The sequence below is a fragment of the Oncorhynchus mykiss genome, chromosome 30 (assembly GCF_013265735.2).
Source record: "Oncorhynchus mykiss isolate Arlee chromosome 30, USDA_OmykA_1.1, whole genome shotgun sequence".
NCBI classification, from domain to species: Eukaryota; Metazoa; Chordata; class Actinopteri; order Salmoniformes; family Salmonidae; genus Oncorhynchus; species Oncorhynchus mykiss.
Window position 1 is genome coordinate 27,099,639 of NC_050570.1, and position 24,714 is coordinate 27,124,352.

At 40.3% G+C, this 24,714-nt stretch overlaps 1 protein-coding gene across 1 annotated transcript; it reads left to right on the forward strand.

The window, feature by feature from the left end:
• Window positions 1–178: 178 nt before the first annotated feature.
• Window positions 179–23,044, forward strand: dhcr24 (24-dehydrocholesterol reductase). Its single transcript, XM_021599325.2, has 9 exons — window positions 179–700; window positions 7,725–7,880; window positions 7,974–8,079; window positions 11,661–11,779; window positions 20,452–20,715; window positions 20,836–20,979; window positions 21,396–21,593; window positions 21,957–22,135; window positions 22,236–23,044. Exons 1-9 carry the CDS (start codon window positions 470–472, stop codon window positions 22,387–22,389), a joined length of 1,551 nt encoding a protein of 516 aa, XP_021455000.2. The 5' UTR covers window positions 179–469; the 3' UTR covers window positions 22,390–23,044.
• Window positions 23,045–24,714: the final 1,670 nt, after the last annotated feature.

Here is a 24,714-nt window from a genome sequence, read left to right on the forward strand (position 1 = left end):
GTTTTATTGATTTATATCATGTATTACCTAACCGTTGTATGCTAATGAAAGCATGAGCAGGGGGTGAATGGTGTGACGAGCTTTCTGCTCTCTGATTGGACGAAGCGCGCCGACATGCAACTGGAGTTATCCCGATTGACGCATTGTTCGCCAATGAGCACCGGCCAGAGGCGGGGCAAGCCGACCACCCAGCCAGACTCGCATATCAGAGAGAACGACAGGAGTGGCTGGATTCTAACTTCAAAATTTACACACCTATCTATGTGTTTAAATGTGTGTGAATTTATGTGTGTGCACGTGTTGGCATAAACAATCTGTGTTGGTTTTTAAAAGCAGAAGCTTTTTAATCTTGCATCGCTCGTTCCCAACTAAAGGTCATAGAAGATCGATTGTTCCTAGAAGGGATTTTCTCTCTGGAAAAGTCCCATTGGACCATCATCAGGCCAAGTAGACCAACAGAGCGGTAAAAATGGATCCGTTGCTGTATCTTGGTGGACTGGTAGTACTATTTCTGTTGTGGATCAAGGTGAAAGGCTTAGACTACGTGATCGTTCATCAGAGATGGATATTCGTCTGTCTGTTTCTGCTGCCGCTCTCAGCCATATTTGATGTGTATTATTACCTGCGCGCGTGGCTCATCTTCAAGATGTGTTCCGCGCCTAAACAGCACGACGAGCGTGTACGGAACATCCAGAGACAAGTAAGAACACGAGGCTGAATATCAATTATGTATGCACTCCTGTGATAATACTCTATTTAAATAAATTGTTAATATTAAAGGCCCCGAACAGTCATTCTGATTCCCATGTAAAATAGCCTCTTGTGTGACTAAAATATCACCCATAATATTTGTTTTGGATAGGAGTGGAAATTTATTTGAGAAAATTACTAACTAACAGGAAGTTTGAAAAGACAGTGTGAGTGGGCAGGGAGCTTAAATTCATGAGCTTGCCTTGACTGACAGCTATAAAACGCCTATGTCAAGTAACTTGGATTCAGTGTTGCAACACAAAGCAACTCAAACAACATTGAAATTGCATCAATGATGTCAACTTTTTATATATATATACATCTCCCGTTTGGCATGTCTCTTGTTATGTGGTTCACAGCAACACTGACTGATGTGTTTGACTTGACAACTGCGTCGGGTTTTGAACGGCCCTCCCCCTTTTCTTCCATGCTGGCTGAAGCCCTAGGTAGCCAGTAACTAGCTAACACCAGACACGGATGAAAGGGGAAACATGTAAGTATCTTTGCCAGAGATAAATAGGGTAAACTTTTAAATATATTTGCTGACACCCTACTGTTGGCACCAGTAGAGTAGCTATCTAGCTATATAAACTACGCCCCTCTACAAACACGCCTTCTTCAATGTTGGTTACAAAGCGGTACTTATTTAGATTAGGTAAGAGAACATCATGTTATCATTGGTGTATTAAAATGAGGGTTAGGGTGATGTCACCTTAACCCCTTAATAATCCCGCCTCCTGAATCGAAGTGTTTGACATGGGGGAGGGGACCAGTAACTTTATGATCAAACGTTATCAAAGTAGAAGCAACAGTGATTTTTCATAATTTGGTCACCATACTGTACTTTGATCTGGTTTAATTCAAATGTCATTGATCAGGACTCTCAATTCCATTCCATTACATATTAGAGTCATTGGACGAAGGTGTCTTCTGTAGGGGGGAGTTTTGTTAAGATCCCTGATGCTCGGTCTGAACATTAATATGCATCGCTTGCTGTACAGTTTTGGAAGTATAAGGACCTTATCTTTCATATCAGTGAGAAATCATTAAAAAAAGTTTATATTGATACACGCCTTGATAGGGTTAGTGTTCCTACAAGGCCGTGTCTCCATGCTACAGCGCTTGTTTAAGAAAACAGACGGAAGACAAGAGACAATAGACCAACTGTGCTAATTAGTTATCTAACATGTGTGTAAGTGTAACTCAGGAAGTGTCGTTTCGTCGGATGGACACACCCATAGCTGAATGGATCTGTGCAAACACCAGCTGTAGTAGTTATCTTTTTTATTTGAAGTATATTTTCTCACTGATGAAAGATAAGGGCCATATGTTTTGAAAGCCGTATCGCAAGCAAATATGCGTAGGCCTACTGTCTTAATAAAACAATCAACATTTCCAGATGTTGCACACCGCGTTCAGACAATCAGGTTGCATCAGTCTGTTGTTTACCCCTGCCTGAACACAGTGCAGCAACATTAAGGATGTAGCATTGGCCATTCTAGCATGGTGGTGGAAAATAAGTATTTGGTCAATAACAAAAGTTTATCTCAATACTTTGTTATATACCTTTTGTTGGCAATGACAGAGGTCAAACGTTTTCTGTGAGTCTTCACAAGGTTTTCACACACTGTTGCTGGTATTTTGGCCCATTCCTCCATGCAGATCTCCTATAGAGCAGTGATGTTTTGGGGCAGTTGCTGGGCAACATGGACTTTCAACTCCCTCCAAAGATTTTCTATGGGGTTGAGATCTGGAGACTGGCTAGGCCACTCCAGGACCTTGAAATGCTTCTTAAGAAGCCACACCTTCGTTGCCCGGGCGGTGTGTTTGGGATCATTGTCATGCTTAAAGACCCAGCCACGTTTCATCTTCAATGCCCTTGCTGATGGTAGGCTTTGTTACTTTGGTCCCAGCTCTCTGCAGGTCATTCACTAGGTCCCCCCGTGTGGTTCTTGGATTTTTGCTCACCGTTCTTGTGATCATTTTGACCCCACGGGGTGAGATCTTGCGTGGAGCCCCAGATTGAGGGAGATTGTCAGTGGTCTTGTATGTCTTCCATTTCCTAATAATTGCTCCCACAGTTGATTTCTTCAAACCAAGCTGCTTATCTATTGCAGATTCAGTCTTCCCAGCTTGGTGCAGGTCTACAATTTTGTTTCTGGTGTCCTTTGACAGCTCTTTGGTCTTGGCCATAGTGGAGTTTGGAGTGTGACTGTTTGAGGTTGTGGACAGGGACTCTGGGACAGGTGCCATTAATACAGGTAACAAGTGGAGGACAGAGGAGCCTCTTAAAGAAGAAGTTACAGGTCTGTGAAAGCCAAACTCGTGCTTGTTTGTAGGTGACCAAATACTTATTTTCCACCATAATTTGCAAATAAATTCATTAAAAATCCTACAATGTGATTTTCTGGATTTTTTTTTTCTCATTTTGTCTGTCATAGTTGAAGTGTACCTATGATGAAAATTACAGGCCTCTCATCTTTTTAAGTGGAGAACTTGTACAATTGGTGGCTGACTAAATACTTTTTTGCCCCACTGTAATTGATGCAGTGCCTGTTAATTTATCATTGAATCATAGCCTACTTCGCCAAACGGGTGATTTAACAAGCGCATTTGCAAAAAAAGCCCTGTCGTTGCACCAATGTGTACCTAACCATAAACATCAACGCCTTTCTTAAAATCAATGCATATTTAGTTAATATTGCCTGCTAACATGAATTTCTTTTAACTAGGGAAATTGTCACTTCTCTTGCGTTCTGTGCAACAGAGTCAGGGTATATGCAGCAGTTTGGGCTGCCTGGCTCGTTGCGAACTGTGTGAAGACTATTTCTTCCTAACAAAGACAGCCAACTTCGCCAAACGGGGGATGATTTAACAAAAGCACATTTACGAAAAAGCACAATCGTTGCACGAATGTACCTAACCATATAAACATCAATGTCTTTCTTAAAATCAATACACAGAAGTATATTTTTTTAAACCTGCATATTTAGTTAAAAGAAATTCAGGTTAGCAGGCAATATTAAACTAGGGAAATTGTCACTTCTCTTGCGTTCTGTGCAACAGAGTCAGGGTATATGCAGCAGTTTGGGCCGCCTGGCTCATTGCGAACTAATTTTCCAGAATTTTACTTAATTATGACAACATTGAAGGTTGTGCAATCTAACAGCAATATTTAGACTTATGGATGCCACCCGTTAGATAAAATACGGAACGGTTCCGTATTTCCCTGAAAGAATAAACGTTTTGTTTTTTTAAATGATAGTTTCCGGATTTGACCATATTAATGACCAAAGGCTCGTATTTCGGTGTGTTATTATATTATAATTAAGTCTATGATTTGTTAGAGCAGTTTGACTGAGTGTGGTAGGCAGCAGCAGGCTTGTAAGCTTTCATTCAAACAGCACTTTACTGCGTTTGCCAGCAGCTGTTTATAACTTCAACTTTATCAACTCCTGAGATTAGGCTGGCAATACTAAAGTACCTATTAGAACATCCAATAGTCAAAGATATATGAAATACAAATGGTATAGAGAGAAATAATCCTATAATAACTACAACCTAAAACTTCTTACCTGGGAATATTGAAGACTCATGTTAAAAGGAACCACCAGCTTTCATATGTTCTCATATTCTGAGCAAGGAACTTAAACGTTAGCTTTTTTACATGGCACATATTGCACTTTTACTTTCTTCTCCAACACTTTTTACATTATTTAAACTAAATTGAAAATGTTTCATTATTTATTTGAGACTAAAGTGATTTAATTGATGCATTATATTAAGTTAAAATAAGTGTTCATTCAGTATTGTTGTAATTGTCATTATTACAAATATATATATAAAAACCGGCCGATTTAATCGGCATTGTTTTTTTTGGGGGTCCTCCAATAATCGGAATCGGAGATGAAAAAACATAATCGGTCGACCTCTAGCCTCTACTCTACTACCCTACATGTAAAGGCCTATTAATTGATAACTTGTGCAGTGCTATTACAGTCTAAATTCTAACATGTTATGTTATCTGGACCTTCACACAGGTTCCTGATAACAACCCCAGATGCGTGCGTGCGTGCGTGTGTTCCTAAACACAGATCCCTGATAACACCAGATGATAACAGATCAAATTATAATACATTTTATGTGTGTGTGTGACTGTGCAGTGAAATTCCTGGGGTGAGGGACCTTAATCCCCCTCTTCCTAAAGGGATTTTGGAAAGGACAAGGGATTTGGGAATGGATAACAAACTGTGCAGGGTTCACTGCGTAGATCTCGGAATGTGTGGCAGTGTGTGAGTGTATTCTGGGAGCTCAGCATTTCATAATGGTATCAGGTATCGTATTTCCCTTGTGTCGGTTCAAAGTTCAAATTCTTGCTTCCATGTGTTATGTTCTGTAGAGATTAATTTACAGGGAAAAGCAGGAGTACGGCTTTAACAATTGGGCGATTTTAGCATGTAAATCTTGGTGGTGTAAAAAATGCACATGCCCGGAGCACACGTCCTGGTAATCCGTCTGGCCCCGTAGCCTTGTGTATGTTGACCTGTTTAAAGGTCTTACTCATGTCGGCTACGGAGAGCGTGATCACACAGTCGTTCAGAACAGTTGATGCTTTCATGCATGCCTCAGTGTTGCTTGCCTCGAAGCGAGCATAGAAGTGATGTAGCTCGTCTGGTAGGCTCGTGTCACTGGGCAGCTCGCGGCTGTGCTTCCCTTTATAGTCTGTAATAGTTTGCAAGCCCTGCCACATAAGACGAGCGTCGGAGCTGGTGTAGTATGATTCAATCTTAGCCCTGTATTGATGCTTTGCCTGTTTGATGGTTCGTCACAGGGCATAGCAGGATTTCTTGTAAGCTTCCGGGTTAGAGTCCCGCACCTTGAAGGCGGCAGCTCTACCCTTTAGTTCAGTGCGAATGTCGCCTGTAATCCATGGCTTCTGGTTGGGGTATGTACGTACAGTCACTGTGGGGATGATGTCCCCAATGCACTAATTGATAAAGCCAGTGACTGATGTGGTGTACATCGGAAGAATCCCGGAACATGTTCCAGTCTGTGCTAGCAAAACAGTCCTGTAGTTTAGCATCTGCTTCATCTGACCACTTTTTTATAGACCAAGTCACTGGTGCTTCCTGCTTTAATTTTTCATTGTAAGCAGGAATCAGGAGGATAGAGTTCTGGTCAGATTTACCAAATGAAGGGTGAGGGAGAGCTTTGTACGCGTCTCTGTGTGTGGAGTACAGGTGATCTAGAATTGTTTTCCCTCTGGTTGCACATTTAACATGTTGATAGAAATTTGGTAGAAATTATTTAAGTTTCCCTGCATTAAAGTATCTGGCCACAAGGACCGCCACCTCTGGGTGAGTGGTTTCCTGTTTGCTTATTTCCTTATACAGCTGACTGAGTACGGTCTTTGTGCCAGCATCTGTCTGTGGTAGTAAATAAACAGCCATGAAAAGTATAGCTGAAAACTCTCTAGGCAAGTAGTGTGGCTGGTCTGATGAAACAAAATAGAACTGTTTGGCCATAATAACCATTGTGTAATAACCAGTCTCAACGTCAACAGTGAAGAGGCAACTCCGGGAGCTGGCCTAGGCAGAGTTGCAAAGAAAAGCCATATCTCAGACTGACCAATAAAAGATTAAGATGGGCAACAGAACACAGACACTGGACAGAGGAACTCTGCCTAGAAGGCCAGCATCCCGGAGTCGCCTCTTCACTGTTGACGTTGACTGGTGTTTTGCGGTTACTATTTAATGAAGCTGTCAGTTGAGGACTTGTGAGGCGTCTGTTTCTCAAACTAGTAATATCATCAACCATGTGTAGTTATAACTAGTGATTATGATTGATTGATTGTTTTTTATAAGATAAGTTTAATGCTAGCTAGCAACTTACCTTGGCTTACTGCATTTGCGTAACAGGCAGTCTCCTCGTGGAGTGCAACGAGAGGCAGGTGGTTATAGCGTTGGACTAGTTAACTGTTAGTGTTGCAAGATTGGATCCCCCGAGCTGACAAGGTGAAAATCTGTCGTTCTGCCCCTGAACAAGACAGTTAACCCACCGTTCCTAGGCCGTCATTGAAAATAAGAATGTGTTCTTAACTGACTTGCCTAGTTAAATAAAGGTATAAAAAAATATATATGTATATATATATATAAAAAAATCGGCGCCCCCAAAAAATGATTTCCGATTGTTATGAAAACTTGAAATCGGCCCGAATTAATCGGCCATTCCGATTTAATCGGTCGACCTCTAGTGCTAACATAATTGCAAAAGGGTTTTCTAATGATCAATTAGCCTTTTAAAATTATAAACTTGGATTAGCTAACAACGTGGAATTGGAACACAGGAGTGATGGTTGCTGATAATGGGCTTCTGTACGCCTATGTAGATATTACATAAAAAACAGATGTTTCCAGCTACAATAGTCATTTACAACATTAGCAATGTCTGCACTGTATTTCTGATCAATTTGATATTTTAATAGACCAAAAACAAGGACATTTCTAAATGTCCTTATGTATATTTTTTCTTTGCCCCACCTGCCCTGAATGACGGGTCACCACTGCTTCTATGCCATAAAGTTCCAGACCTTTAGGCAGGGGCCATAGTGTTCAGAGTGGTTAGAGAGGCAAGCCAGCAACTGGAGCGTTGCCAGTTCGAATCCTGGGTCTGACGGGGGAAAAAAATCAGGCGTGAAGTGAGCTGGCAACAGGAAGGTTGCTGGTACCAAATCCTAGAATCCATTGCCTGCTGTTGTGCCCTTGAGCAAGGTACTTAACCCCCAACAACAACAGCTCCCCGGGCGCACTGTGTGGCAGCCCCCCCACACCTCCAAAACCTGTATGTGTATGTACACGTGTCTTTTAAAGGGTTTGGTTAAAAGCGTAAGTCAAATTTTGGTAGGACCTTGTGTGCAATTTACGAATAAATTGAGCTTAATCAATCTACAGTATAATACTGTCTGTGTGTTGCAGGTGCGCGAATGGAGGAAGGAGGGGGGGAAAACCCACATGTGTACAGGTCGTCCAGGCTGGCTGACTGTCTCTCTCAGAGTGGGGAAATACAAGAAGACCAATAAGAACATCATGATCAACATGATGGACATACTGGAGGTGGACACACAGAGACAGGTAGGAGATCAAACACACACACTGTAGCTCTGTATATAAAAGTGTGTGTGTGTGTGTAAACCCGTATGACCTGGACATGTGCATGTATAACAGGTGGTTCGTGTGGAGCCCCTGGTCAACATGGGCCAGATAACTGCTCTCCTCAACTCCCTGGGCTGGACTCTGCCTGTGCTGCCAGAACTGGACGACCTCACTGTCGGTACGCTATGCATCTCGTTACCATATCATCTGCATATCATCCTCATATATTGGTTGTATATGGATCAGGTTATATTGTGTGGTGGTATGTGTTATTTTATAAACTGGGTGGTTCGAGCCCTGAATGCTGATTGGCTAACAGCTGTGGTATATCAGACCGTATACCACAGGTATGACAAAACATGTATTTTTACTGCTCTAATTACATTGCTAACCAGTTTATAATAGTAATAAGGCACCTCGGGGGTCTGTGGTATATGGCCAATATACCACGTCTAAGGGCTGTATCCAGGCACTCCATGTTGTGTCAAGCTTAAGAACAGCCCTTAGCCGTGGTATATTGGCCATATACCACAAATCCCTGAGGTGCCTTATTGCTTAGGTATATGGGTTGGGGTTATAATGTAGTATATATTGTTGTATGTTTTTTTTTATTGTTGTTCTCTAAACACGCTCATGATATGATGCTGAAGTACAAAGATAAGTACAACAATCAAACTAGTAGTAGTATTTTAAAGGGTAATAAAAAAACCTGTGGTACACATTAATGTTATAAAATGATCTATTTATCGTTATCGCATCAATTCAGGCAATTTATCGCAATATGGAATTTTGTCCATATCGCCCAGCTCTAGTATATACACTGATCTTTCCATGATACTGACCAGGTGAATCCAGGTGAAAGCTACTGTACGATCCCTTATTGATGTCACCTGTTAAATCCACTTCAATCAGTGTAGACGAAGGGGAGGAGAACGGTTAAAGAAGAATGTTTAAGTCTTGAGACAACTGAGACATGGATTGTGTATGTGTGTCATTCAGAGGGAGAATGGGCAAGACAAAATATTTAATTGCCTTTGAACGGGGTATGGTAGTAGTTGCCAGGCGCACCGGTTTGTGTCAAGCACTGTACCGCTGCTGGCTATTTCACATTCAACAGTGTCCCGTGAGTATCAAGAATGGTCCACCAGCTAAAGGGCATCCAGCCAACTTGAAAAACAATCCAAATCTACACTGATTTGAAGTGGATTTAACAAGTGACATCAATAAGGGATCAAGGCTTTCACCTGGTCAGTCTATGTCATGGAAAGAGCAGGTGTTCGTAAGGTTTTGTACACTCAGTGTATGGTGGCATATGTTGTTGTCCTATACAACGACCGTCAAATTGTCATCCAGAGGGGTATACTACGAAGGCAAATATTCTGAAATAACCTTTTATTTTTTTTAAAGATGAGTGTGAAATATGCATGGTCTAATTCTCTCAACAACCAAAAACACATATCTATGTTTAGCTTTCTTAATCTACGAGATCGGTGTCCCTATACTGGGACGGTTGAGCTAACGTGCGCTAATGTGATTAGCATGCCGTTTTAAGTAACAAGAAAATGTCTCAGGACATAGACATGTCTTATTTGGTCAGAAAGCTTAAATTCTTGTTAATCTAACTGCACTGTCCAATTTACAGTAGCTATTACAGTGAAAAAATATCATGCTATTGTTTGAGGAGAGTGCACAACAACAAAAAACTTATCCCAGCAACTGGTTTGATACATTCACCTCTGAATGTAAATAATGTACTTACATTCAGTACTCTTGCTCTGATTTGTCATCCTGAGGGTCCCAGAGATAAAATGTAGCATAGTTTTGTTTGATAAAATCAATTTTTATATTCAAATGTAGGAACTGGGATCTACAGTTTGAACCCCTGCTGTCTCTGGCTCCACACCCATCCTGCCTGGCCACCTAGATGTGTGCCAGTTAGTGTATAAGCTAATTATCTATCATGTATGACATTCCCTGGAGTGTGTAAACTCTTATTTTGTATTACCATATCATGTTTTGTATGTTCTCTATAGTTATGTACTTGAAAATGTATCAATTGACCAATTCGGGAACATTTGGGCATACTTGATACAAAATATTGTCCAGTATATTAAGGCTTCACTGGATCAATCTGAAACTTTGCACACACACTGCTAAATCTAAATTGCGCCTAAACTGCAATATTATATGATGGCCTTTCTCTTGCATTTCAAAGATGATGGGGAAAAAAGGAAAAAATATATAAAAAAAAACTCATGTTTTTTCGTTTGTATTATCTTTTACCAGATCTAATGTGTTATATTCTCCAACATTCATTTACAATTTCCACAAACTTCAAAGTGTTTCCTTTCAAATGGTATCAAAAATATGCATATCCTTGCTTCAAGTCCTGAGCTACAGGCAGTTAGATTTGTGTGTGTTATTTTAGGTGAAAATTGAAAAAAAGGGTCAGATCCTTAAGAGGTTTGAACCCAAACGAACATCAGTAGTTATTTCTGGTTGTTTATCAAAGTTAGCTGGCTAACTGGTTGATTGTAGTATACTTCTCTGTAGTTTAGCATTTCCATGGCATAACATCCATCACAGGGTTGTTATTTTGGGTTGTGATAACCATCACACTCTCTTATTGGATTGGATGATACATGGTTTATAGATGGTAGAGTTCCGAAGGTGAAACTCAGAGGAAATGGTTTCGGAAGTGCACAGCGCCCCTGGATCAGATTCCATAATGGTTTTACGGATCCATGAATGTTAGATCAACAGCTTAATGTTTTCCCATCAGCACGCTGCAGATTAATCTGGATTTCCACAGAGACTCTCTCTCTCACACACACAACCAAGGAACTGTTTCCTGCTCTCTGTTCTCTGTTTCCTGCTCTGTGTTTACCCTGCTCTCTTCTTTTTCACCTGTGAGGGTATTGAGTTCCCCGAATCCCTAAAGTGTCCTCACTTTTGTCAGTGTTGTTTTTGTTGTTCTGTGCTGTTCTATGTTGTTGTTATTATTATTATTGAATTTTTTTACAGTTTGTTATTATTCTGTTTTCAATGAACCGTCAGAATAAACAGCATTTGACAAATACCTTGTCAGTGCACGTCCATATCACATAATAATAATCATTACATGCTTATCAATAACATACTGTAAGGAGCATTCATAGTACATGCAAGCAACAATATACGCTATGCTAATTGATTCCAACATTATAAGAAAACTAAAAAATAGGATGAATTAGAAAATAACCCCCCCCCAGCCCACCCGAGTGACTCTTTAGATTTAACTCCTTGTAGCAAGAGATCTTCCAATTTTAGCTGCATTACACCACATTAACAAGGTTCTTTCATTGTCACCTTGAGAATGAGAAGTGGACTATTCCAAAAGAACAATATCTAAAAACTAGAAGACCCATTGGAGCCGTGCCAGTGTATGTGGGGGCTTCCATCTTAAGACAAGGTACTGCTGTATCTTGACTGTTCCTGAGCATTAGAGCGGCAGGTAGCCTAGTGGTTAAAGTGTTGGGCTAGTAACCGAAAGGTCGCCAGACCGAATCCCCGAGCTGACAAGGTAAAAACCTGTCGTTCTGCCCCTGAACAAGACAGTTAACCCACTGTTCCTAGGCCGTCATTGTAAATAACAATTTGTTCTTAATTAACTGACGTTCCTAGTTAAATGAAAGTTATATTTAAAAAAGACTATTCCCCCATTTTTTACTAAATAATCAAGCCTACTCCTCTCTCTCTCCTCTCTCTCTCTCTCTCTAGGAGGTCTTGTGATGGGTACAGGTATTGAGTCGTCCTCTCATATCTATGGACTCTTCCAGCACATCTGTGTTGCCTTTGAGCTGGTGCTGGCTGATGGCAGCCTGGTCCGCTGTACTGAGGTGAGCATAGCTCTCTTTACTGTTTGACTCTTTGAGAGAACCTTGTAGTCGGAGACTATGTTAGTTATAGAACTGGAGTTCTGTAGTATTACTAACAGAGGAATACTACAGACCTCCAGTTCTATAACTAACATGGTAATACTACAGACCTCCAGTTCTATAACTAACATAGTAATACTACAGACCTCCAGTTCTATAACTAACATAGTAATACTACAGACCTCCAGTTCTATAACTAACAGAGTAATACTACAGACCTCCAGTTCTATAACAGAGTAATACTACAGACCTCCAGTTCTATAACTAACATAGTAATACTACAGACCTCCAGTTCTATAACTAACATAGTAATACTACAGACCTCCAGTTCTATAACTAACATAGTAATACTACAGACCTCCAGTTCTATAACTAACATGGTAATACTACAGACCTCCAGTTCTATAACTAACATAGTAATACTACAGACCTCCAGTTCTATAACTAACATAGTAATACTACAGACCTCCAGTTCTATAACTAACAGAGTAATACTACAGACCTCCAGTTCTATAACAGAGTAATACTACAGACCTCCAGTTCTATAACTAACATGGTAATACTACAGACCTCCAGTTCTATAACTGAGTAATACTACAGACCTCCAGTTCTATAACTGAGTAATACTACAGACCTCCAGTTCTATAACTAACATAGTAATACTACAGACCTCCAGTTCTATAACTAACAGAGTAATACTACAGACCTCCAGTTCTATAACTAACATAGTAATACTACAGACCTCCAATTCTATAACTAACATAGTAACACTATAGACCTCCAGTTCTATAACAGAGTAATACTACAGACCTCCAGTTCTATAACTAACTGAGTAATACTACAGACCTCCAGTTCTATAACTAACTGAGTAATACTACAGACCTCCAGTTCTATAACTAACTGAGTAATACTACAGACCTCCAGTTCTATAACTAACATAGTAATACTACAGACCTCCAGTTCTATAACTAACAGAGTAATACTACAGACCTCCAGTTCTATAACTAACTGAGTAATACTACAGACCTCCAGTTCTATAACAGAGTAATAATACAGACCTCCAGTTCTATAACTAACAGAGTAATACTACAGACCTCCAGTTCTATAACTGAGTAATACTACAGACCTCCAGTTCTATAACAGAGTAATAATACAGACCTCCAGTTCTATAACAGAGTAATAATACAGACCTCCAGTTCTATAACAGAGTAATACTACAGACCTCCAGTTCTATAACTAACATGGTAATACTACAGACCTCCAGTTCTATAACTAACAGAGTAATACTACAGACCTCCAGTTCTATAACATAGTAATACTACAGACCTCCAGTTCTATAACTAACATGGTAATACTACAGACCTCCAGTTCTATAACTAACATAGTAATACTACAGACCTCCAGTTCTATAACTAACATAGTAATACTACAGACCTCCAGTTCTATAACTAACAGAGTAATACTACAGACCTCCAGTTCTATAACAGAGTAATACTACAGACCTCCAGTTCTATAACTAACATAGTAATACTACAGACCTCCAGTTCTATAACTAACATGGTAATACTACAGACCTCCAGTTCTATAACTGAGTAATACTACAGACCTCCAGTTCTATAACTGAGTAATACTACAGACCTCCAGTTCTATAACTAACATAGTAATACTACAGACCTCCAGTTCTATAACTAACAGAGTAATACTACAGACCTCCAGTTCTATAACTAACATAGTAATACTACAGACCTCCAATTCTATAACTAACATAGTAACACTATAGACCTCCAGTTCTATAACAGAGTAATACTACAGACCTCCAGTTCTATAACTAACTGAGTAATACTACAGACCTCCAGTTCTATAACTTACTGAGTAATACTACAGACCTCCAGTTCTATAACTAACATAGTAATACTACAGACCTCCAGTTCTATAACTAACAGAGTAATACTACAGACCTCCAGTTCTATAACTAACTGAGTAATACTACAGACCTCCAGTTCTATAACTAACATAGTAATACTACAGACCTCCAGTTCTATAACTAACAGAGTAATACTACAGACCTCCAGTTCTATAACAGAGTAATACTACAGACCTCCAGTTCTATAACTGAGTAATACTACAGACCTCCAGGTCTACAACTAACATGGTAATACTACAGACCTCCAGTTCTATAACTAACATGGTAATACTACAGACCTCCAGTTCTATAACTAACATAGTAATAATACAGACCTCCAGTTCTATAACTAACATAGTAATACTACAGACCTCCAATTCTATAACTAACATAGTAATACTACAGACCTCCAGTTCTATAACTAACATGATAATACTACAGACCTCCAGTTCTATAACTAACATAGTAATACTACAGACCTCCAGTTCTATAACATAGTAATACTACAGAACTCCAGTTCTATAACTAACAGAGTAATACTACAGACCTCCAGTTCTATAACAGAGTAATGCTACAGACCTCCAGTTCTATAACTAACATAGTAATACTACAGACCTCCAGTTCTATAACATAGTAATACTACAGACCTCCAGTTCTATAACTAGCAGAGTAATACTACAGACCTCCAGTTCTATAACTAACATAGTAATACTACAGACCTCCAGTTCTATAACTAACAGTAATACTACAGACCTCCAGTTCTATAACATAGTAATACTACAGACCTCCAGTTCTATAACTAACATAGTAATACTACAGACCTCCAGTTCTATAACTAACAGAGTAATACTACAGACCTCCAGTTCTATAACTAACATAGTAATACTACAGACCTCCAGTTCTATAACAGAGTAATACTACAGACCTCCAGTTCTATAACTAACATAGTAATACTACAGACCTCCAGTTCTATAACTAACATAGTAATACTACAGACCTCCAGTTCTATAACTAACAGTAATACTACAGACCTCCAGTTCTATAACTAACATAGTAATACTACAGACCTCCAGTTCTATAACTAACTGAGTAATACTACAGACCTCCAGTTCTATAACATAGTAATACTACAGACCTCCAGTTCTATAACTAACATAGTAATACTACAGACCTCCAGTTCTATAACTAACATAGTAATACTACAGACCTCCAGTTCTATAACTAACAGAGTAATACTACAGACCTCCAGTTCTATAACAGAGTAATACTACAGACCTCCAGTTCTATAACTAACATAGTAATACTACAGACCTCCAGTTCTATAACTAACATGGTAATACTACAGACCTCCAGTTCTATAACTGAGTAATACTACAGACCTCCAGTTCTATAACTGAGTAATACTACAGACCTCCAGTTCTATAACTAACATAGTAATACTACAGACCTCCAGTTCTATAACTAACAGAGTAATACTACAGACTTCCAGTTCTATAACTAACATAGTAATACTACAGACCTCCAATTCTATAACTAACATAGTAACACTATAGACCTCCAGTTCTATAACAGAGTAATACTACAGACCTCCAGTTCTATAACTAACTGAGTAATACTACAGACCTCCAGTTCTATAACTAACTGAGTAATACTACAGACCTCCAGTTCTATAACTAACATAGTAATACTACAGACCTCCAGTTCTATAACTAACAGAGTAATACTACAGACCTCCAGTTCTATAACTAACTGAGTAATACTACAGACCTCCAGTTCTATAACTAACATAGTAATACTACAGACCTCCAGTTCTATAACTAACAGAGTAATACTACAGACCTCCAGTTCTATAACAGAGTAATACTACAGACCTCCAGTTCTATAACTGAGTAATACTACAGACCTCCAGGTCTACAACTAACATGGTAATACTACAGACCTCCAGTTCTATAACTAACATGGTAATACTACAGACCTCCAGTTCTATAACTAACATAGTAATAATACAGACCTCCAGTTCTATAACTAACATAGTAATACTACAGACCTCCAATTCTATAACTAACATAGTAATACTACAGACCTCCAGTTCTATAACTAACATGATAATACTACAGACCTCCAGTTCTATAACTAACATAGTAATACTACAGACCTCCAGTTCTATAACATAGTAATACTACAGAACTCCAGTTCTATAACTAACAGAGTAATACTACAGACCTCCAGTTCTATAACAGAGTAATGCTACAGACCTCCAGTTCTATAACTAACATAGTAATACTACAGACCTCCAGTTCTATAACATAGTAATACTACAGACCTCCAGTTCTATAACTAACAGAGTAATACTACAGACCTCCAGTTCTATAACTAACATAGTAATACTACAGACCTCCAGTTCTATAACTAACAGTAATACTACAGACCTCCAGTTCTATAACATAGTAATACTACAGACCTCCAGTTCTATAACTAACATAGTAATACTACAGACCTCCAGTTCTATAACTAACAGAGTAATACTACAGACCTCCAGTTCTATAACTAACATAGTAATACTACAGACCTCCAGTTCTATAACAGAGTAATACTACAGACCTCCAGTTCTATAACTAACATAGTAATACTACAGACCTCCAGTTCTATAACTAACATAGTAATACTACAGACCTCCAGTTCTATAACTAACAGTAATACTACAGACCTCCAGTTCTATAACTAACATAGTAATACTACAGACCTCCAGTTCTATAACTAACTGAGTAATACTACAGACCTCCAGTTCTATAACATAGTAATACTACAGACCTCCAGTTCTATAACTAACATAGTAATACTACAGACCTCCAGTTCTATAACAGAGTAATACTACAGACCTCCAGTTCTATAACTAACATAGTAATACTACAGACCTCCAGTTCTATAACATAGTAATACTACAGACCTCCAGTTCTATAACTAACAGTAATACTACAGACCTCCAGTTCTATAACTAACATAGTAATACTACAGACCTCCAGTTCTATAACTAACTGAGTAATACTACAGACCTCCAGTTCTATAACATAGTAATACTACAGACCTCCAGTTCTATAACTAACATAGTAATACTACAGACCTCCAGTTCTATAACAGAGTAATACTACAGACCTCCAGTTCTATAACTAACATAGTAATACTACAGACCTCCAGTTCTATAACATAGTAATACTACAGACCTCCAGTTCTATAACTAACAGAGTAATACTACAGACCTCCAGTTCTATAACATAGTAATACTACAGACCTCCAGTTCTATAACTGAGTAATACTACAGACCTCCAGTTCTATAACAGAGTAATAATACAGACCTCCAGTTCTGTAACTAACAGAATAATACTACAGACCTCCAGTTCTATTACTGAGTAATACTACAGACCTCCAGTTCTATAACAGAGTAATAATACAGACCTCCAGTTCTATAACAGAGTAATAATACAGACCTCCAGTTCTATAACAGAGTAATGCTACAGACCTCCAGTTCTATAACTAGCATAGTAATACTACAGACCTCCAGTTCTATAACTAACATAGTAATACTACAGACCTCCAGTTCTATAACTAACATAGTAATACTACAGACCTCCAGTTCTATAACAGAGTAATGCTACAGACCTCCAATTCTATAGCTAACATAGTAATACTACAGACCTCCAGTTCTATAACTAACAGTAATACTACAGACCTCCAGTTCTATAACTAACTGAGTAATACTACAGACCTCCAGTTCTATAACATAGTAATACTACAGACCTCCAGTTCTATAACTAACAGAGTAATACTACAGACCTCCAGTTCTATAACAGAGTAATACTACAGACCTCCAGTTCAATAACTAACATAGTAATACTACAGACCTCCACTTCTATAACTAACATGGTAATACTACAGACCTCCAGTTCTATAACTGAGTAATACTACAGACCTCCAGTTCTATAACTGAGTAATACTACAGACCTCAAATTCTATAACTAACATAGTAACACTATAGACCTCCAGTTCTATAACAGAGTAATACTACAGACCTCCAGTTCTATAACTAACTGAGTAATACTACAGACCTCCAGTTCTATAACTAACTGAGTAATACTACAGACCTCCAGTTCTATAACTAACATAGTAATACTACAGACCTCCAGTTCTATAACAGAGTAATACTACAGACCTCCAGTTCTATAACTGAGTAATACTACAGACCTCCAGGTCTACAACTAACATAGCAATACTACAGACCTCCAGTTCTATAACTAACATGGTAATACTACAGACCTTTAGTTCTATAACTAACATAGTAATACTACAGACCTCCAGTTCTATAACTAACATGGTAATACTACAGACCTCCAGTTCTATAACTAACATAGTAATACTACAGACCTCCAGTTCTATAACTAACAGTAATACTACAGACCTCCAGTTCTATAACTAACATAGTAATACTACAGACCTCCAGTTCTATAACTAACATAGTAATACTACAGACCTCCAGTTCTATAACATAGTAATACTACATACCCCCAGTTCTATAACTAACAGAGTAATACTACAGACCTCCAGTTCTATAACATAGTAATACTACAGACCTCCAGTTCTATAACTGAGTAATACTACAGACCTCCAGTTCTATAACAGAGTAATAATACAGACCTCCAGTTCTATAACTAACAGAGTAATACTACAGACCTCCAATTCTATAACTGAGTAATACTACAGACCTCCAGTTCTATAACAGAGTAATAATACAGACCTCCAGTTCTATAACAGAGTAATAATACAGACCTCCAGTTCTATAACATAGTAATACTACAGATCTCCAGTTCTATAACATAGTAATACTACAGACCTCCAGTTCTATAACTAACTGAGTAATACTACAGACCTCCAGTTCTATAACATAGTAATACTACAGACCTCCAGTTCTATAACATAGTAATACTACAGACCTCCAGTTCTATAACTAACATAGTAATACTACAGACCTCCAGTTCTATAACTAACAGTAATACTACAGACCTCCAGTTCTATAACTAACATAGTAATACTACAGACCTCCAGTTCTATAACTAACAGTAATACTACAGACCTCCAGTTCTATAACTAACTGAGTAATACTACAGACCTCCAGTTCTATAACATAGTAATACTACAGACCTCCAGTTCTATAACTAACATAGTAATACTACAGATCTCCAGTTCTATAACATAGTAATACTACAGACCTCCAGTTCTATAACTAACTGAGTAATACTACAGACCTCCAGTTCTATAACATAGTAATACTACAGACCTCCAGTTCTATAACTAACATAGTAATACTACAGACCTCCAGTTCTATAACATAGTAATACTACATACCCCCAGTTCTATAACTAACAGAGTAATACTACAGACCTCCAGTTCTATAACATAGTAATACTACAGACCTCCAGTTCTATAACTGAGTAATACTACAGACCTCCAGTTCTATAACAGAGTAATAATACAGACCTCCAGTTCTATAACTAACAGCGTAATACTACAGACCTCCAATTCTATAACTGAGTAATACTACAGACCTCCAGTTCTATAACAGAGTAATAATACAGACCTCCAGTTCTATAACAGAGTAATAATACAGACCTCCAGTTCTATAACAGAGTAATGCTACAGACCTCCAGTTCTATAACTGAGTAATACTACAGACCTCCAGTTCTATAACTAACATAGTAATACTACAGACCTCCAGTTCTATAACTAACATAGTAATACTACAGACCTCCAGTTCTATAACAGAGTAATGCTACAGACCTCCAATTCTATAGCTAACATGGTAATACTACAGACCTCCAGTTCTATAACTAACATAGTAATACTACAGACCTCCAGTTCTATAACTAACATAGTAATACTACAGACCTCCAGTTCTATAACAGAGTAATACTACAGACCTCCAGTTCTATAACTAACAGTAATACTACAGACCTCCAGTTCTATAACTAACATGGTAATACTACAGACCTCCAGTTCTATAACTGAGTAATACTACAGACCTCCAGTTCTATAACAGAGTAATACTACAGACCTCCAGTTCTATAACTGAGTAATACTACAGACCTCCAGTTCTATAACTGAGTAATACTACAGACCTCCAGTTCTATAACAGAGTAATACTACAGACCTCCAATTCTATAGCTAACATAGTAATACTACAGACCTCCAGTTCTATAACTAACAGTAATACTACAGACCTCCAGTTCTATAACTAACTGAGTAATAATACAGACCTCCAGTTCTATAACAGAGTAATAATACAGACCTCCAGTTCTATAACAGAGTAATGCTACAGACCTCCAGTTCTATAACTAACAGAGTAATACTACAGACCTCCAGTTCTATAACTAACAGAGTAATACTACAGACCTCCAGTTCTATAACAGAGTAATGCTACAGACCTCCAGTTCTATAACTAACTAAGTAATACTACAGACCTCCAGTTCTATAACTAACAGAGTAATACTACAGACCTCCAATCCATTAGTAAACACAAGCCAACACCTAGCTAAAGCTATTCTGGAAACAAAGGTTTCACAGTACAACAAGAGAGAGCGAAGGAAAGAGTTAGAGAGGAGGAGGATTGTTTCTGTCCTCTGCTGTGTGTCTCTCTTACAGGAGGGGAACTGTTGTTCTGTGTGTTTGTGTTCTCTAACAGGAGGAGAATTCTGACCTGTTCCACGCGGTCCCTTGGTCCTGTGGAACTCTGGGGTTCCTGGTTGCCGCAGAAATAAAGATTGTCCCTGCGAGGTTGTGGGTTCGTTTGCAGTATGAGCCAATCAGAGGGCTGGAGAACATCTGCCGTCGGTTCAGTGAGGCGTCTGAGGACAAGAACAACACATTTGTAGAAGGACTGCAGTACTCACTGGATGAAGCTGTTATCATGACTGGCACTATGACTGACACCGCTGAACCCGACAAGGTGAGAGAGGGAAAGCGAGAAAGAATGACCGGGTACACTGAGAAGGACAAGCGAGGAGGAGAGTGCTGTCTGTCTGCAAGATCTAACCATATCCCTCCTCTGTGTGTGTGTGTGTTTCAGATCAACCGGATCGGCCTGCACTATAAGCCTTGGTTCTTCAAGCACGTTGAGAGATACTTGACAGAGAACAAGAAAGCAGTAGAGTACATCCCTCTTCGCCACTACTACCACAGACACACACGATCCATCTTCTGGGAGCTCCAGGTACACACACACACACACACACAATGCATTAGACAGATGATACAGAGTGACCCTTTTATCCTGCAGATTTCAGCATGTCATCATATTCTCCCCCAGCTCATGCATTAGTCTCCCTAATGCATGCACACACACACTGCTATTAGGAAGTCATGTGTGGTTGGCTGGTAATTGTTTCTTTCCTAACCTTAAATGATGTTATAAATAATGTAGTTTTTTTCTGGCAGACAGAGGATGTTGTTGTTGGGGAAGGGGGAGAGGATGGGTAAGGAGGCAGTTTTACAGCTTCCTGATATTCTATCCTTATTGAGGGTCGTGGTCTGTAGGGCGTACATTACAATAGCTAAACGTTCTGAAATGTACTGGACACCACTGCACTGCTGGAAAGCTGATTCCTGTTCACATGAATGTGTCTCCAGGACATCATCCCGTTTGGTAACCACCCAGTGTTCCGGTGGTTGTTTGGCTGGATGGTTCCTCCTAAGATCTCTCTGTTGAAGCTGACCCAGGGAGAGACCATCAGACAGCTGTATGAGCAGCACCATGTTGTCCAGGACATGCTGGTCCCCATGAAACACATCCAGACAGCTATCGCACGCTTCCACCAGGACATCCACGTAAGACACATACTTTACATGATTCCACAGCGTAACATATACCCTAATAAATTAGACAAACTCAAGTGTGACTGAGTTGGTAGATCTCGTTTTAAGGGTGTGACTGAGTTGGTGCAGTATGTCTCGTTGTAGGGGTGTGACTGAGTTGGTATGTCTCGTTGTAGGGGTGTGACTGAGTTGGTAGATCTCGTTTTAAGGGTGTGACTGAGTTGGTGCAGTATGTCTCGTTGTAGGTGTGTGACCGAGTTGGTATGTCTCGTTGTAGGGGTGTGACCGAGTTGGTATGTCTCGTTGTAGGGGTGTGACCGAGTTGGTATGTCTCGTTGTAGGGGTGTGATCGAGTTGGTATGTCCCTTCCTGCAGGTGTACCCTCTGTGGTTGTGTCCGTTCATGCTCCCCCCGGGCCGGGGGATGGTTCATCCTAAAGGTGAAGAGGCAGAGCTGTATGTGGACATCGGAGCGTATGGAGAACCCGGAGTTAAACACTTCCAGGCTAAAGCCTCGTGTAGACAGCTGGAGCAGTTTGTCAGAGAGGTTCACGGGTGAGTTTCTTTACACACACACACACACACGCACCCCAACAGGGGCTATAGAGAGTAGGGAGTTAGGGTTCAGATTGTGATGATGTGTGTGTGTCTCCAGGTTCCAGATGCTGTATGCTGATGTGTACATGGAGCGCAGTGAGTTCTGGGAGATGTTTGACGGGACGTTGTATCACCGTCTGAGGAAGGAGCTTGGCTGTCAGGACGCTTTCCCCGAGGTCTACGACAAGATCTGCAAAGCTGCACGACACTGACCTCTAACCTCTGATCCTTTCAACTCTGCCATCCCACCAGCAACAATATGAAGATGAGAGCCTTTAAGGAGTGTTTGCACCATGTTCTCATCCTGTTTGTATGGTTAATTCCACTGAATGTGAATGTGCTGATGAAGCAAACACAGCCCTAACACTTGCCTGTTTTGATGTCTAACCTCTGACCCCTAACCCCAACACCAGCCTCTAGCTCATAACCCTAGGAGAGACCTGTGCTGTCATTTGTTTGTTTTAACATTCCTTAATTTGACTATCATGGGGTATATTTCCTTAGTTCAAATGACTGGACATCTTACAGACTGTGGCTTTAATGATGTAATGCCCTCTGCCTGTTATACAACACATATCCAGTCTGCTCTTCCGTCATGTGTTTAGAATCTATCCTGACATATGGAGCATGTTTCTTTGTGTCCACTGTGATCACATCACTCCGCCTTAAACTCATCTGATGATTATTGGTTCGCACGTCATCTGTAGTGTTTAATCAATCACATTTTCCTCTGGCTTGTGGAAGAACAGTCACCTGTTCTCAGTCCGTGTGTGTGTGCGTGTTCAGAGAGAAAGGACGTCACTGCTTTTGTCCACATAAATGTTTTTGTTGATGTATGATAATAAAGTTTGATTTGTCAACAGTAAATCTCTCTACTACTTTCTACGGTACCAAACATAGACATCTCATATTGATCAATATAGATTTGAGGATAGTTGAAAAACAAAACTTTGAAATCTGATGGTTGAATCCTAAGTCTGGGGCGTGCTGCTTGTGTGTATGCTGTGTGCCTTTGCAGCTGTCATCAAAGTGTTCCTTCTGGGCGGCACCAGGAAACTCCCTGAAACGCACAAGCTCTGTCAGAGAAAGGTCTTTGTCGTTTCAGGTCGGGTATCACTGTGTGTGCGTGTCTTACTGTGAGTGCTCGTCTCTGTCAGGTTTGTGACGGTATCTCCCTGTCTGTGATCTGAAGGAGGAGGTGTGGCCATTGTCAGTCTTACTCCACCCCTTTTCTGCAATGTCATAACAACCAGAACCAACTGTGCTCTGTTTGGAGGAGAGGAAAGGAATACAGGGGTCATGGTTAGAGGTGAAGGGTTAGGTTTGGCGGGGGGGGGGGGTAGAGGAGAGGAAGGGGTGTGACTCAGAGAAGTGCACGGGACTAGGAACATCTGAGGAGAGCGATGGAGAGGACAAATAAACGGGGAGAAGAGAAGGGTATTAATTATTCTTCTACCATTTGGGTCGGGTTGGATGTTACAGGTTACCTAGAATGTTTGGAGCGCATTGGGTTAGGGGTCAACGGTTAGGGTACTCGCGGCAGGTTGAGGGCATTGGGACAGAGTACTGCGGTAGATTCCGGAACGTCTGGGTACTGAGCCAACATTCCAAACACACCGTGTCTGTATGTTACCGGGGAGCTGAGGTGCATTATGGGTGCTCCATTTGACCTCGCCCTCTTCTCCAGCGCTGCCCAACACTCCCTTTACCATAGCAACCAGTGCCTGGCATCCAGCTCTGTGCACACATATGTTGAGACGGAGTAAGGCGCTTTGAGCATCACAGAGAAAGATTGATCCAAATCGAATCTACCTTGAATGATTGTAGCCAGTTGATACCTGCTTTTAACATGGTATTACCATGGGGCATATCGTCCAGTGTACTGAGTATAACATATTGTGTTCTCTTGCCCCCTAGTGGTGTACTGTGGTACCTGTGTGTGTTGTGGTACCCGTGCGTTTCTGAACCTCTCTACTCTGCTGTCACACACTCCTCTCACTCTGCCTGGTTTCTTCTGTAGCTCCTCTATAAAGTCTGCTGTTCTGTAGGTTCATGGACCCACTTTCAGGCACTGGTTGCTACGCCACCCTCCCGCCCTGAGGCAGCCACCCTGCTGTCTTCTAAATCTCAGCCTCCTTCAGCCCAAAGGAGGCCAAGCCAAAGCCGACCACCCCATTGAAGCAGTCAACCTGCTGCCCTGTCATGCTGAAGGGGACTCCATGGAGCTGCCACTGCCTCCTTGGTCTAAGGTGTCCTCATGTCCGGCATGGGAGCCAGACTGAGTCTGGCCAATACCCCCTGTGAAACCAGAGGTGCTATCAAAACTACAGTCCCTCGCTGTGTCACAAGGGGCAGCACCTAAACTGCAATCGCTTACTGTGCCACCAGGGGCACCGCCTAAACTGCAGTCCCTTACTGTGCCACCAGGGGCACCGCCCATACTGCAGTCCCTTGCTGTAACACTAGAGGTACCACCCATACTGCAGTCCCTTGCTGTAACACTAGAGGTACCGCCCATACTGCAGTACCTTGCTGTA

What these genes read in the sequence shown, in the direction of transcription:
- dhcr24 (XM_021599325.2), top strand. Translation starts at nt 470, where the DNA reads ATGGATCCGTTGCTGTATCTTGGTGGACTGGTAGTACTATTTCTGTTG. An exon ending in TACGGAACATCCAGAGACAA is followed by an intron (nt 701 to 7,724) that starts GTAAGAACACGA and finishes TGTGTGTTGCAG; the next exon opens with GTGCGCGAATGGAGGAAGGA. An exon ending in GCTTCCACCAGGACATCCAC is followed by an intron (nt 21,594 to 21,956) that starts GTAAGACACATA and finishes CCCTTCCTGCAG; the next exon opens with GTGTACCCTCTGTGGTTGTG.